Here is a 15,228-nt window from a genome sequence, read left to right as displayed (position 1 = left end):
AAAACAAATAATCTTTCAAAAGCAAATTTGCCCTCTACATCTCACATTAACCAAGTTGTAGTGGCTCACTTCGACTTTGTTACAGCATCATTTGAAGTATTTTCTCCCATCAGTCTTTTTGTTTAATTAGGAGCAACATTTATTGCTTGTACATTTTTTTAAATTAGGAAGTCTACCCTCAAAGATTGCAGAGTTCTCAAAGGCCACAGCAACAGGGAAAGTGAGTGATTATAGCCACTAAATTATGGGGAATTTAACAGTAAGGCCTAGGTTAGTGACCAGAGTTGAGATTTCTTTGTTTTAAGTGTGGCAAAATTGTAAGCCTTTTTTTGATACATAGCCTTACAATTTTACCACATATAGAGTACTGTGGAAACCTTTCCTCACAGATATGTCAAATTTTCCATTATATTTTGGCACTTCAAAGTAAAATAGCTTATACAGACAAGAACAGAACATCTTCAGAGTTGATATTCTTGAGTTGATTCAAATTACAGAATTTGTCTGTAATCTATTGCAAATTACTCACTGGTGAAACAGCACAAAGGAAAATAACACCATCCTCAAATCACGAAAGCTCAAACACAGATATATAACACATCACTTGTCCTGATTGGCAACACTATGTTCTAATACTACACCAAACAGCCAGGATTGAAGTGAAAATGAGACTCTAATCTTAATGCCAACAGAACAGACTCGAAACATCTATCACTGCAAGTCTATTATTTAATATACGTTGAAGAAAATTAAATTCTTAGAAAGTATTTTGCACAGGGCACATGATAATGGGCCATAAAATGAAATCTGCCAAATCTAGAACACTGCCAGTTTTGTACTGATACTCACGCTCCATACGTAGGGATCGGTGGTGGTGGGGGTGCAGCGCGGAAGGTGTTGTAAACAGCGCGACCTCGCCCCCGTAAATGAGCTCCTCTGTAGGCCACAGCTGCTCCAGCTCCAGGGTATGGAAAACCAGTCACTAGAGACAGAGAGGAAAATCAGGTTTACTAGATTGCCTTGCATTCATTACAGCTCAATTAGAAGCTAAATTGATTAAGTGTTTCATATGAGCACTCATTTGATTGATCTCATTATGCAGCATATTGCTCACAAAGATGTAAAACATTCCTTACAAAATGTTTCTTAGAAGTTGCAACTCTCTGGTGCTGCTCAAGTGTCAACGATAAAGCCCTTTACAGGCAAGTAGAAAACTAGTAGCCACCAACAGTCAGGCAAAGACAAAGGAAAGGAGGCTGAATGAATAAATAATGGAAAGATGAACCCTCAGTGTGTTGAGGAGGAGGGAGGGACACACAGCCGAGCTGCAGTAAAGGATGGCGAGGGGCTACAAAAGCAGCCAGGAATGGTCAGTCAGGAAAAAGAAAGGACTAGCTTGGTGTAAGAGTTGGAAAAGATTGCTGAGGTAGTGAAAGATTTGAAGCTGTGAAGACAACGTTCCTCAGATCAATTCACCAGGGCACGATGAGCCAGCAGAGCTGGTGAAGACATGGACAATGAACATATCAGCTGTAGAGTGATGGTGTTAACACGTCCCACAGTGTTTTGGATGAGTTCTATGCTGCACACTATGAAGGTCTCCGGGTGAGTACTGGAGAAATTTACCTGTAGATAAAGACTGGAATCAGAATTTTGGAAGCAGAAAAAGCATACTAAGGAAATAGAAATGGTCACAGTGATAGAGGAAACATGGGGGTGAAGTACTCAGGAATAAGCAACATAAGTTCCAGACCTCTGCACTTAACTTAAGGTGGAAGTCATGTCCATGGAGTTGAGGCTGGGGAACCATAATTCACGTGGTAAAAATTATATAAAACAGATGAATACAAACTACACAATGATGGGGGAAAAAAATCTGAATTTCTGCGCAACATTCAAATACTAAGAATTCTGCTGTTCATCCATCTAATGTGCCTCAAGCGGTATATTGCTCAATTGCTTCAGGTGCCAGTAAATGCAGGATGGCTAAGGTGATTAATTCCTGCTGATGTTAGTGCTGTTCAACTAATGTTTGCCACCTCCACCAATACTGAAACAGTAAATGTACCAATTGCTGCAAATGTCTTCTTGAAGGTACTTTATTGCCAAGGTTGGCAACTTCATACTTATATTAACTGAAATGGAGCAGCTTAACCTAATTTTTTGACCTTTTTCAAAAATCTTAGTAACAAAGCCTTTAACAGGAAGATTTAAAAATAAATAAGTTTGGATCCATTTAGGCAAAATATAGGAAGGAGCAGAGAAAGAATACAATTTGGACAAGTTCAATGCAGCTTTCTGGTTCCTAGTTTTAACACCCATCTACAATTGCAGCAGAGAGTAGATGGAGAACTAACATGGCCACCTACAGGACTTGCAAACTCAACTTTTAGGAACACAACTGGAATTTCTGTTGTGAATTGGAAAATTTTCAAATATAAATGAGTTATGCACTTCAGTGTTTCTAAGTAAAGTGAAGTCTGACCAAAGCTTGTGTCATATGGACACGCTAACATTGACTAATCATTCAGATTTTTGTTTATGACACCATTGTGGTAAGAAATGCTCTTTGCCCATCTTCAGACCCATAATCAGTGAATAAGAAATAAAAGCACAACAAGAACTGCAGCCTGTCTTTCATAGGTTAAATTGCCAGGAGTGAAGAACTAGAAAAGGCCTGGGTGCTGTAATGTAAGCTGCAGAAACAACAGTCATTACGCACCAATAATAACTGACTAGTGTAATGAAGGAAACAAAATCCCAACTCAGTATGTTAATGAAAGCATTCAACTCAGCCTCAGTCGCTGAAAGCACTTCAGTTTATCTTTACAGAACATAACAAAAAATATGAGACATCTGACAGGAGTATGTGTGCTTTCACTGATAAGTTATAATTCACTCAAGGAAAAAAATACAAATGGTTCAACAGTGTGGGCTGCATTCGCGGACGTGTTTAATTCTGAACTCAGCAGTGATTAATGAATAGAAGATGAGGCTGATCTTCTTTCATATGCATGGAAGACCTCAACACACTGGAGGTCACCAATGCAACATCCTGCTACTTGTTCTGTCATTTAAAATAAAACTTGTTCTACAATTATCATAGTTATTTCCAATGCAATGATAGTTCATTATTTCACTTCAGTGGAAATAAAAATTGCCAGATGAAAAACAGGAGAAAACTCTGTGGTGTAACGTGTCATACACTGGCCTCTTACGTCTCAGACCTCGATTCAAATTCATTTCAGGCTGAGGCAATTAAAGTCTGTGTTTGTTACCCATAAAGGTGCAAAGTTTGGCTGATAACAATCAAGATTTTACTAGCTATGGGACCAATGCTTTATTAACAATCTCAGTGAAGAGACCATGGTATAGCTTCGTGTGGGTTCTTCTTACTAGGGAAAGGAAAGGAAGGCTGGGCTAATTTGTTACAGTAGAGCATTGGGAAGTTTTATTCTGTATCTTACCATGTTTCAGCTAACTCAGGAATATTTGATACAGGTGCTTGGAATAGAATCTTATTGTGACATTGGGAGTATGGGGTTCCGTGGTGCCTCTTTTTGGAAAGTTCTATTGGACCATATGCCAATCAGGCAGTGGTGACACCACTATTGGGTCTTCTCCTGGAATCAACCACCTGTGGTCGCGGAGTGTCTTGTCTTCTGAGAGCTTCTGGCCAATCAGAGGTTGCCAGCTTTTGTGCTCAGCAGCACCCCTGGTGCCCGAAGGATTTTGGAATCCCAGGTTTGGGGGTCACACATGTCTCAGGTAAATAATATGGGGGATTCACTGGGAAGGGATTCACTGGGAGGGGCTCACAGGGAGAGGGGTATGGGTGGGGGATGTGGTCCAGAGTTAAGTTACTCCCATACCTCACCATGGTTTTCCAGATCTAAGCTCTATCCAAAGTATTCAATGAATTCTGTACAATGAGAATGGTCTCCAACATAAAATAACACTGAATATAATATGAGGCCTTTTTTCAAACGCTTAGTTAAACACCATCTGGGACAATCTGTAACAATACTTTTCCTCACAATGACCATACCTAGAAAATTCCAAAGTATGATTTCAGAATAGAAAATAGCTTGGAACCATAGAGAGGACATTTCTGTGGAGTTTTGAATCTTGGAGAGTTTTAAGTCTATTCTTTCAGACTGCTTTTCCAATTTTGCTTGAAATAGTGACTTTAGAAAATTATCGCCTACACACTACAGTGATAATCATCAAGATTCGTAATAGCGCCCCAGAAAAATAAATCGACAGACTTCAGAACTTGCTTGAGATCATATGGCAATGTTTCGGCACCACAAATGCTGTAAATGGTATAAATAGTCTGGGGTGGATCCCTATGGAAGTCTTTGAGCATCTTGGAGCTGTGGATTTGCTACTGCCGTGTTTAGAACTCCAGTTTCCATTTTGATATTTTAGATTGTTGGAATTAATGGGTGGAATTATTTGTTGTCACTGGGTGTCCCATCTGCTTAGGCAGTAAGCGGTGAGCTCCCTGACCCTGGCTGACACTTCAGAGCAAAGTCCAATGTATCTTATTTCCAGTAGGGCAGTTTCGAGGGCATCAACTGGCTTTCCTCTGAAATCTGATCTCCAGGGATGAAAGCTTGGCTTTGTGAGAAGTGCCAGCCAATAGAGACAAACATTTCATATAATGGCCACTGCCATGAAGGACGCCACAGTTGTTACTGAAAGATAAACCAGGAATGACAAGATGAACCAGGAAGGTATTGCTTAATGAGGGTAAGTGTTTCTGGTGTTAGAGATCACAGGGAAGAAGGTGGTAAGGATACAAAGGCAGGAGGGGCTGGATCTTAGTAGGACACCCCCCCTTCAACATATGTCCATACCGGTGATTGTGTATAATTTATTGTAGATTAAGGGAGCCCATCCCCCATCTGCCATTCATGAACTGACAGACAGTCCACACTAATTTACCAGTGAGGTAGGCCGCCTCTTATTTCTCCCAGCTGCAGCTGAGATAATTGCATCCAAGGTAGGAATCGACCTTTTGGGAGTCCTTATCCAGTCATTAATTGGCCATTTAAGGGCCTCAATTGCAGGGCAATATGTTGAACCACAAATCATCCTGGCAGAGTTGGGAAGGTGGCAGGGTTCTGGAATGCCACCACCATGCTGAGTTAAGTTGCCTTCCAGTCTGTGTCCCACTACCTGCAGGACCAGAAGATTTAATCTGATAACATTCCAATATTAGGGAAGACTCGGCAGAACATCAACTTGTTTACGACACTGAATGTTTAGTGTTGAAGTGAATTTAAAGTATGCCCTTCGTTTTTCTCCAGAAGAAATTCTAAGAGAACATTCTAGTGAAGGGAATCTTACAATGTGCAGGTGTTTTCCAGAATCACACTGGAACCAGCTCTGCTTACTAAATTAGGAGCCTGATTCTGTAGTTTTGCTGCCACTTTGGTCATGCACATTAATGTGGAAGTGGTAATCATGATTATATTCATTATTACATCATGAGAGAAAACTAGCAAGAAACATAAAAATAGACAATAATAACTTCTTTAACTTTACAGTGATCAGAGATGTAGCAAAGTGAGCACTGGTGCATTAGAGGTTTAGACTGTGGAATTAATAATGGTCATAAAAAGGAAACGGCAGATATTGTTGAATAAGTATACATGCACACCCATCCACATATAACATAAATAAAACTATAGAAGGCACAAAATCATCCAAAGAATAGGAGAAAAACAATTTGCTGAAAGCAGAGAGGAACTAAAAATAATCATGATCACCAGTGAAAAAGTACTCAGAAAACAAGGTTGATTCCTGTGGTGGAAGTTCCCAGGCTCCTTCAATAGCATCTCCATACCTCTGACCACTACAACTGAGAAGGACAATGGCAGCAGATGCTTGGAAACACCACTCCAGCAGTTCCCCAGCTGGTCACACATCATCCTGATTCAGAACACTGTTACTTCACTGTTGATGGGCCAAAATCCTGGAACTTCACTCCTAGCAGCACCATGGGTGTTCTTTCATCTCAACAGACAGCTCACCTCCACATTCTCCAGGGCCGTTAGGAACAAGCAGTATGTAAACTTCAACAAACTTCCTGAGTCCAGATCCCATGAATAAATAAAATAGAAGAAGTGGTTATTTGATATAGAAACATTCAGCAAGGCCTTTTACTACTTGCAATTTGGAAGAATGAGAAGTGAATCTGGTGTAACTGTATGTTCTAAGGGGGTTTGACAGGACAGAAAGCTTCTTCTCATGGGGGAATCTAGAACTAGGTAACACTGATTAGAAATAAGATGGAGATAAGGAGGATTCTTTTTCCTAGAATAGTCTTTGAAATTCCCTTCCACAGAAAGCAGTGGGCACTGATGCTTTGAGATATTTGAGGTTGAATTGGACAGATTTTTGATTAACATGGGAGTCAAAGGTCATGGGGTCAGACAGGAAATTGAGACCATGACCTGATCAGCCATAATCTTATTGAATGGGTAGAGCAGGCTTAATGGACCACCTCTTAATTCTCCTCCTCCTAATTCTTATGGTCTTACAATCTAAGATTTCACCTATCAGTTTCCATTGGCATTAAAATGTTTAAACTGTTCCATTCGCAGAGTATGATTGTCTGATGTTCAGCAGTAGTCTCAGGTTACTGTGCAGCAGTGCTGAAAATAATACCTTTTAGAATATTCATTGAGTCATTTATGCAGCTTGGCATGTCATTTTTAAATAAAATACATACATATCAAACTAAACACTAGCAGATAACTGATCATAACAAGTGCTGCCAGTAATATTCCCAGATAGAAAATTATGGTACTTCCATTCAAAGAAGGTGCCTTCAATTGGATAGGATGCAGATCTTTCAGTCGGCATTGTTGTTCTCTAGTGTGCAAGGTAGAAGCCATGCACATTGTTATGGACTAGGCCAGACCACTTAAAACATTCTTAATCAGGCAGCCCAGACCATAACTTTGCAATTTGTTTTGGTAAGTGTACAGTGAAAATGACCCAGATTAAGTTAGCCAGGTCGACTACCAGGTTCGAAAACAGACAAAAATTTATTCACAAAATTACACAATGAAACACAAAGAACAGAATAAAGAACCCCTACAGAACTCAGTCTATCCAAACTAGAATTAATTATGCTGTTCCGAATTCACACAACAGTCCCAATAAGCAAACCCCCTTAAAACACGATTAAAAAATAGAACAGATGTTTATAAGTTGAAGTTAGAAGGGCAGAAAGAGAGAGAGAGGAGAGCTGACCACTGCCCTTTCATTATCCAGGTCACTTCTAAACCATGACCAATTTGGCCTGAAATCTCATCTGTTTACATATAAACAAAAAAGCCTCTCAATACCCTTTAATCTCTGTACCAAACCTGTCTAATTGGCACTAAGAGCAGTTTATTACCCCTCTGAAAATAAACCAAGGACATTGTATCCTTGAGAAAAGGAACAGCTTTTAGAAAAAAGAAACCAGCTTTGTGACAACACATCAAAGCTTTTCATGTGAAATCTCATGACCTTCATGAAGGAAGAAGCTTGCACTCGAACTGCAAGAACATGATAATACACATGCAAGAAGCATGGATAAGCGGTATTCCAAATTATCTACATTGTTGGAAGTACTAAAATACTGTGTAGATGGAACTTAGGAAAAATACTGCTTTGCATTAATGGTTCCTGATTCCGCTGATAAACATTTTGTTAACAACAAAGGGATACCATGACTCACGCCCTTTAGTCAGCGACCACCCTCATGAAAAGTATATGGGGTAATGTGCATCCAAATTGATGTGAGATTCCCAATGTTTCATGGTGGTATGCCACAAGAAACATGTATAAAGTGAGTAACACACTTAATTTTGACTTGTCCCTGATATTAACACTCCTTTTCTGATTTAAGTGGATAAATAAATGCAAAGTTTTGATTAACAACCTCCCTACATTAATTTGCCACCTGTGCTTTTGATAGATAGTGGCTTGAGAAACACAGAAGGATGGCTTTTTGGAGTTTAGTCCTAAAATTCAGGTTCTCTCCTTCGGTATAGCTTTGAAGCAGAACACCCAGGTCCCCAGCATTATCGTCAGCACAGTTTTCATTTCTGGTTTACTTCTCGGCTAATGGCACAGCTTCTCCCTTTCCAGTGAGTTGTAAGACTTTAGAAAAACAACTAACATTTTCTCTACTGAAGGAAAATGGGCACCAAAAATTGGCACTAGGAGGTAACACAAGTTCCTAACTGAAGAAGCAGATTTTAATGTAGATGTTAGTTAGGGAAAGATTTGAGGAAGGGATTTGAGGAAATGGGAACTATAAAGAGCCGCTATCTCAATGCATCTAATTAGGAGCAGGGATCCCCAACACAAAATCCTATGTGGCCTATCCCCTCTACCTCGTTACTTGTTTCTGCAATGACAATACTGCCCTATATTTGTGCAACTTCACTCACTCAATGATTAGTGGAAATCCCAATGTACTTAATTAAAATGCTTCAGACATTTAAACCGCTCCATCTGATATTCTTTTAATATTTTCCCTTTTTGTAAATTAAGGCACTGGCTTTTCTAGACTCTCATCCCAGGGATCATCCTTACAAGTCTTTTTTGTACTTTTTTCTTGCCTTGAAACCTTTCTTAAAGGAGGACACACAAAACCAGAAACAGTCAGTTAGAAACCGGTCAAGAAATTCAAAACAAAAATGTTAAAATTTGTACTGAGCACTGCATGATTTTTAGGCATCCTGGTAGCTGCCATAAAGACACATTGACCCCCTTCATATTCTTTGATGTCCTATTGACAACATGTTAGTGCTGGTTCTGGTGGACTGCAATGACCAGTACAACAAGTGTCAGCAAGATTAATTTATTTTTTAAACTTACCTTCCTGTCCATAGTCTAAAAATGGGTCATAATTACTATTTTTATTGTGGTATCCTTACTATTGGCAAATAGAATTTAGAATTAGCTTTATTGTCACATGCAAATAAATGAGTATAGTGAAACGTTTATGTGTCGCCATACAGAACCATTTTACGTTCAAATGTACAGATTCTTAAGTAGAAACTCTGACCAAAAAAATTTGAACAATTAATAAATAAAAAGTCCAGTATTACAGATCTGAGGAATAAACTGGAGAAATAAAAAAATAATAAGTTCAGAATACCAGACTTTCGAACCCAGTCCACCCTGGCCTTGACTCCAGACCGCAACGACATTCACCTCAAGATTCTCAAGGCCATGAGGCCACTCTGGAATCACCTCTAGGCCAGAGGTCACGCTGAGGCCACACCAGACAATGCCACGCCAAGTTGAGAGACAGACAGACAGACCGGGCTGCGAGACAGACAGACACACTGGGCTAAGAGATAGACTGACAGATCGAGCTGAGAGACAGAGAGATTGGCTGAGAAACAGACAGACAGACCGGGCTGAGAGACAGACTGGGCTGAGAGACAGACAGACCGGGTTGAGAGACAGACAGACAGACCGGGCTGAGAGACAGAGAGACAGACCGGGTTGAGAGACAGAGACAGACAGTTGTGCTGGGCTGAGAGACAGACGGACTGAGGGACAGACAGACTGACAGACCAGGGTGAGAGATAGACAGACATACCGGGTATCAGAAACAGACAGACAGACCGGGCTGAGAGACGGACAGACAGACCGGGCTGGGAGATAGACAGACAGACAGACCGGGCTGGGAGATAGACAGACAGACAGACACGCCAGGCTGACAGACAAAAAGACAGACCGGGCTGGGAGATAGACAGACAGACAGACACGCCGGGCTGAGAGACAGACAGACAGACCGGGCTGACAGACAGAGAGACAGACCGGATTGAAAGACAGACAGATAGACACGCCGGGCTGAGAGACAGACAGATAGACACGCCGGGCTGAGAGACAGATCGACAGACACGCCAGGCTGAGAGACAGACACACCGGGCTGAGAGACAGATCGACAGACACGCTGGGCTGAGAGACAGATCGACAGACACGCCGGGCTGAGAGACAGACACACTGGGCTGAGAGACAGACCTGCAGACCGGGCTGAGAGACAGACTGACACACCGGGCTGAGAGACAGGTACACCGGGCTGAGAGACAGACCTGCAGACCAGGCTGAGAGACAGACAAACATGCCGGGCTGAGAGACAGCTACACTTGGCCGAGAAGCCACCATATAGATTGTCCATTACTTTATTTTTGTATCCTGTGTCTCTATTTAGTTTACTGTTTTATAAACATGTCTACTTGTGTTTAAAGATTTATGTATCCGTGCCATTAAAATCTCTCCTCTTTAAAAGTTAACCTATAATGTATTTCCTGGTGCTACATTTTAAAAGGTGAAGAGTTCATTAACCCCACTGAGACTTTCTGATTGTGTGTTCTGAGGCAGAATAAAATATTTTCTAAGGGTCTCTGTAAGAAAGTAATTATTTAAAAGGCAGAATAAGAATTCTTCTACTTTCTATTATATTATGCTTGTGAATGTGCTCCTAAAAAGATTCAGCATAATGGAAGGACATTTGACCAGAGCACATAATTGCTTTACATAACTAATTTACTCAATTTTCTCAGCGAAATATTAAAAATCCATTTTGTATTTGACATTACATAAAGAGAAATTGAACACTGATAAGTATGGTATCGTATTTAATATTACGATTACTTTAAGAAATAATTATTTGAATGATGATGAATAAAAATATTTTGTTGAAACTTTCAGTCTTGCCGTCCCACTCTTTAATGAAAGAGCAGGCCTATACTCTGGTCAGCCTATGGCAACTTTTCCCATGTACAAACATTTTACACTGTATGAGTAGGGGGTGCTTATTGGTTGGCAAGTGGATTTTGATTGTTAAATGCATTGCCATGGAGAATGCACCAGTATCATTATGGCTGACAATTAAATGTCAAGCTTTGTTTAAATATAAACCAGGTAGGTTGACTTTGATTGGCCAAGCTTTTGCAGTTAACTGTCAGTCATCATCCAACTGATTATATTCTCCATGACAATGCCTTTACCAATAAGAGTCCACTGGCCAACTAGTCTGTCAACAACTCTCTTCCCTTAAGTGTAAAATGTTGTTCCACTTTACATTGGTATTTTTGCAAATGTCCTGATGAGTTCGAGACAAAAATATGTTTCTTTTTCTGTAATAATCAAGTTCGGCACTATCAAATAACAAAGCAATTATTTCTTAGTATTTGTCAATTATTGCCATTGGTAAGTTTGGGAGGACTTCATTATCAATTCAGCGGTAAGTGTGGTAACTCATGGGAATCCACTTAATCAGGTGGGATGGTGACAATTGGAGATCACGTCGGCTTCCTGCCTCCATCCTTTCTATGGCTGGCAGGCCAATTGAAGACTTTTCTATCCTGCTGTGAATTCATGAATGAGCAACTAATGCCCATTCTGCCTCCACTGATATTAGGCAAAAGTGAGGACTGCAGATGCTGGAAATCAGAGTCTAGATTAGAGTGGTGCTGGAAAAGCACAGCAGGTCAGGCAGCATCTGAGAAGCAGGAAAATCGATGTTTCGGGCAAATTTCTGATGAAGGGCTTTTGCCCGAAACGTTGATTTTCCTGCTCCTCGGATACTGCCTGACCTCCACTGATATTAGGGAGGTAAAAACAATGACTGCAGATGCTGGAAACCAGATTCTGGATGAGTGGTGCTGGAAGAGCACAGCAATTCAGGCAGCATCCGAGGACAGGCAAAATCGACGTTTCGGGCAAAAGCCCTTCATCAGGAATAAAGGCAGAGAGCCTGAAGCGTGGAGAGATAAGCTAGAGGAGGGTGGGGGTGGGGATAGAGTAGCATAGAGTACAATAGGTCAGTGGGGGAGGAGATGAAGGTGATAGGTCAGGGAGGAGAGGGTGGAGTGGATAGGTGGAAAAGGAGCTGGGCAGGTCGGACAAGTCCAGACAAGTCAAGGGGATCGTGTTGCTGGAGGTTAGAAACTAGGATGAGGTGGGGGAAGGGGAAATGAGGAAGCTGTTGAAATCCACATTGATGCCCTGGGGTTGAAGTGTTTCGAGGCGGAAGATGAGGCGTTCTTCCTCCAGGCGTCTGGTGGTGAGGGAGCGGCGCTTCAGGCTCTCTGCCTTTATTCCTGATGAAGGGCTTTTGCCCGAAACGTCGATTTTGCCTATCCTCGGATGCTGCCTGAATTGCTGTGCTCTTCCAGCACCACTCATCCTCCACTGATATTAACCCAGTGGCAGGTGAGTTCAAACCAGTGAGATGTTGCTTGCAGACTCCAATGGTGGGGGAGGATGTTAAAGACACAGCATCTGATTAAGGGAATGGCATGACAAAGTGGGTGGCCTACTCAGACTAAAACCCCCACCGTGCCCCCATCAACAACTCCCCCAGCACCGTCTTCCTGCCATCAGTCACCTGTTGCCGAGGATTTAGGGATGACCCTAGGCCTGAGGTAAGTGTTGTACCAGCAGCAGCCACCACTTCTCCAGTTGGCACTTTGTCTAGTCAAGTTGCTAGGACACCCGTCTCCTCAAGACCCCCTGGTCTCGGTGACTGCTGTTCAGTTAAGTGCCTGAGTGATATGAAATATGATGGGTTTTCCCTTAAAGAGGCAACGTGGATCGCTCACCAGCCCTCCATCAAATACCCACCCTGTGCATGGTGTTTAGATTTACATGCCAACATATTTGCCACAGACTGATTCCAGCTTGCATGCTATCCTCCAACCCATTTTAACATGTGGTTTCTGGAAACTCTAACCAGCTGCAGAAGTCAAAATTATTTCTGTGAGACAATCATGTAGATTAAAAGCAATCTGAACAAAGAGTGAAACATTACCTATATGAATAATTCCACATACACATCCCACAGGAACTAACTCACTTGTTTGAGCAGATTTTGTTTCCACCTTTCCTTGATTCGCAGAATTTGCATAACTCCTTCAGTCAGCTGATGTGAGCATTTTAAATTCTCTTTGCCAGCTTCTTTGATGTTCTATTCCAAATTCTTCTTACAAGCAAGCACCAGCTAGACCTAATACATTAACTACACTAAGTAATGATCCCAGGATTCCCCAGGTGGTTCTGTCTTGCACTCCCTCCTCCCAGCTATTTTCTCCATTACTTTTAGCCATTTTCCTCCCATGTTTGACTTCATTTTAAAATCTTGCATTTGAATGGGATTTTGCATGACCCCAAGATATTCCAGAGTGACTGAAAGCCAATGAATTGCATCTGTTTTGAAATATGGTCACAGTTGTAGTGCAAGGAAATGCTGAAGCATATTTGCGCACATCACAAACCACTAACAAGCAATTAAATAAACAGCAGACAATTTGATTTATAGTAATACTAGTAGAAGGATAAATATTGGCATGAAGACCCAGGAGAATTCCTTTTGAAATAGCCCAATGGTATCTTTTGTTTCCACCTGAGAGGCTGCTGACATGCCAAATGGAAGACTGTACAGCCTCAGCATTGCAGTGAATTGCCATTCTGCACTGAAGGATCTTACGTCATGGGAGTGGGGCTTTGATCAATTAACTTTCAGAGTCAAGAGTGCTACACTGACCCAAGGTGGCCTTAAATCTTCTGGTCTTCTTCTTGGCAGTTGGAAGAGGCAATGGTATAGTTATTATGTCACTGGACTAGTGAACTAAAGGTCAACGCTAACATTCTGGGGATATAGGTTCAAATCCCACCACAGCAAGCAGTGGAATTTGAATTCAATCACAGCTATTCTAATAGCAGCCATGTCAATTATTGTAAAACGCAAGTGGTTCACTAATATCCTTTAGAGAAGAAAATTGCCATCCTTACCTAGTCTGACCTACAGCAATGTGGTTAATTCTTAACTACCCTCTGCGCAGTAAATGCTGGCTTAGCCAGCAATGCCTACATCCTGTGAATTAACTTAAAAACAAACATGGGAGTGATACCTGCCTGTCTCCTACAGCACTGGCATTGCTTGGCTTTGTGGTTTCAGTAAGTTGGCATGTCTTATTGTGTGCAAACACTACGACAGGCCCATTTCTGGCATTTGCTTGCCCTGTGGCAATGGGTAGTTTGCCTTTGGCAGTCCCTGGTTCAGTACTACAACTCGCTTCTCAGTTCCCTCAGGAATAAGGCTGATTGTCACATACGCTCACAGGAAAACCAGGATGCCAACTTCTCATCAGTATACTGGCTACCACATCTACACTAGATCTCCCACTGCAGCCTGAGGGGTGAAAACATCTAACTGGTGAAGAACTCACTGCCTTGGGCCATTATTTGCTTTATAAGTGTGGATGGGTGGCTGTTTTACTCCTTATGATGCCTTGTGCAAACAGCATAAACTTGGCATAATCAAATGTAAAGAGTAGTACAGCTTTCCTCTTGGGACAGAAACATCACTGTTGACATGCAGCATGAGCGAATTGGGCATCTCTGGAAAAACAAAAGCTGAGAGAAGCAGATGCCCATGATTGTAATGCTCAATACTCTTGTTATTTGAAGATGTTTACACCAATCATAGGAGTCCAAATATCCCCTGAAAATTTCAATGCAGAGCCAAAATCAAAGCAGTCCAAACAACACTTTCTTTTATTTATTCACAGTGTTTGGATATTACTGGCTGGGCCAGTATTTATTACCCATCCCCAATTGACCTTGAGAAGATGGTGGTGCCACCTTAACTGCTACAGTCCATGGGAGTTGAATGCATCCACAGAGCTTTTTAGGATGGGAGTTCCAGAATTTTGATCCAGCAATACTGAAGGGACATCAATTTAATAGTTTCCTAGGCAATGTCAGAGGGCACTTAAGAGTCAACCACTTTACTATGTGTGGATCCATATGTCGACCAAACCATATGTAGAGGGCAGATTTTTCCTTCCTTAAAAGGAGCTCATACCTAAAGGGTTTATACAACAATTCACAATGGGTTTACGGTCACCATTAGATTCGCTTTTAATTGCAGATTTTTAAAAAATTTTGAATTCAAATTTCACCATTTGCCTTGATAGAATTTTAACCTACATCCCCAAAGCATTAACCTGGCTTTCTGGAGGTACTTTATAAACAACCTGTGCAGAGATGTTATTACATACCTCTGGAGCAGGTGGGAGTTGAACCCAGGACTCCAGAAACAAAACCACTATGCATTCCCCATGTCTCCTGTAGCAGTGATCCAGATGTGACATTATCCAGTTCTAGCCTAAAGTGAGGAGCTAACAACTCAAAATG

At 41.4% G+C, this 15,228-nt stretch overlaps 1 protein-coding gene across 25 annotated transcripts in view; it reads right to left on the bottom strand.

The window, feature by feature from the left end:
• The window catches only part of rbfox3a (RNA binding fox-1 homolog 3a), a 1,559,488-nt gene that overhangs the window by 51,822 nt on the left and 1,492,438 nt on the right, over positions 1-15,228 (bottom strand). For all 25 annotated transcript variants that reach the window (XR_015761407.1, XR_015761408.1, XM_088000569.1 and 22 more), the window contains one exon: positions 850-982. Coding sequence is in view for 23 of the 25 variants with exons in the window: in XM_088000569.1 (XP_087856695.1) it covers positions 850-982 (133 nt within the window). In the remaining 2 variants the exon portion in view is untranslated. The remainder of the gene's footprint in view (positions 1-849; positions 983-15,228) is intronic.

Source organism: Chiloscyllium plagiosum, unplaced genomic scaffold (genome assembly GCF_037043375.1).
Source record: "Chiloscyllium plagiosum isolate Xiang-an unplaced genomic scaffold, Cpla_swu_hap1 HiC_scaffold_25, whole genome shotgun sequence".
Taxonomy (NCBI): Eukaryota; Metazoa; Chordata; class Chondrichthyes; order Orectolobiformes; family Hemiscylliidae; genus Chiloscyllium; species Chiloscyllium plagiosum.
Note: the sequence above shows the minus strand (reverse complement) of the source record. Positions and strands in the feature narration are given on the sequence as shown.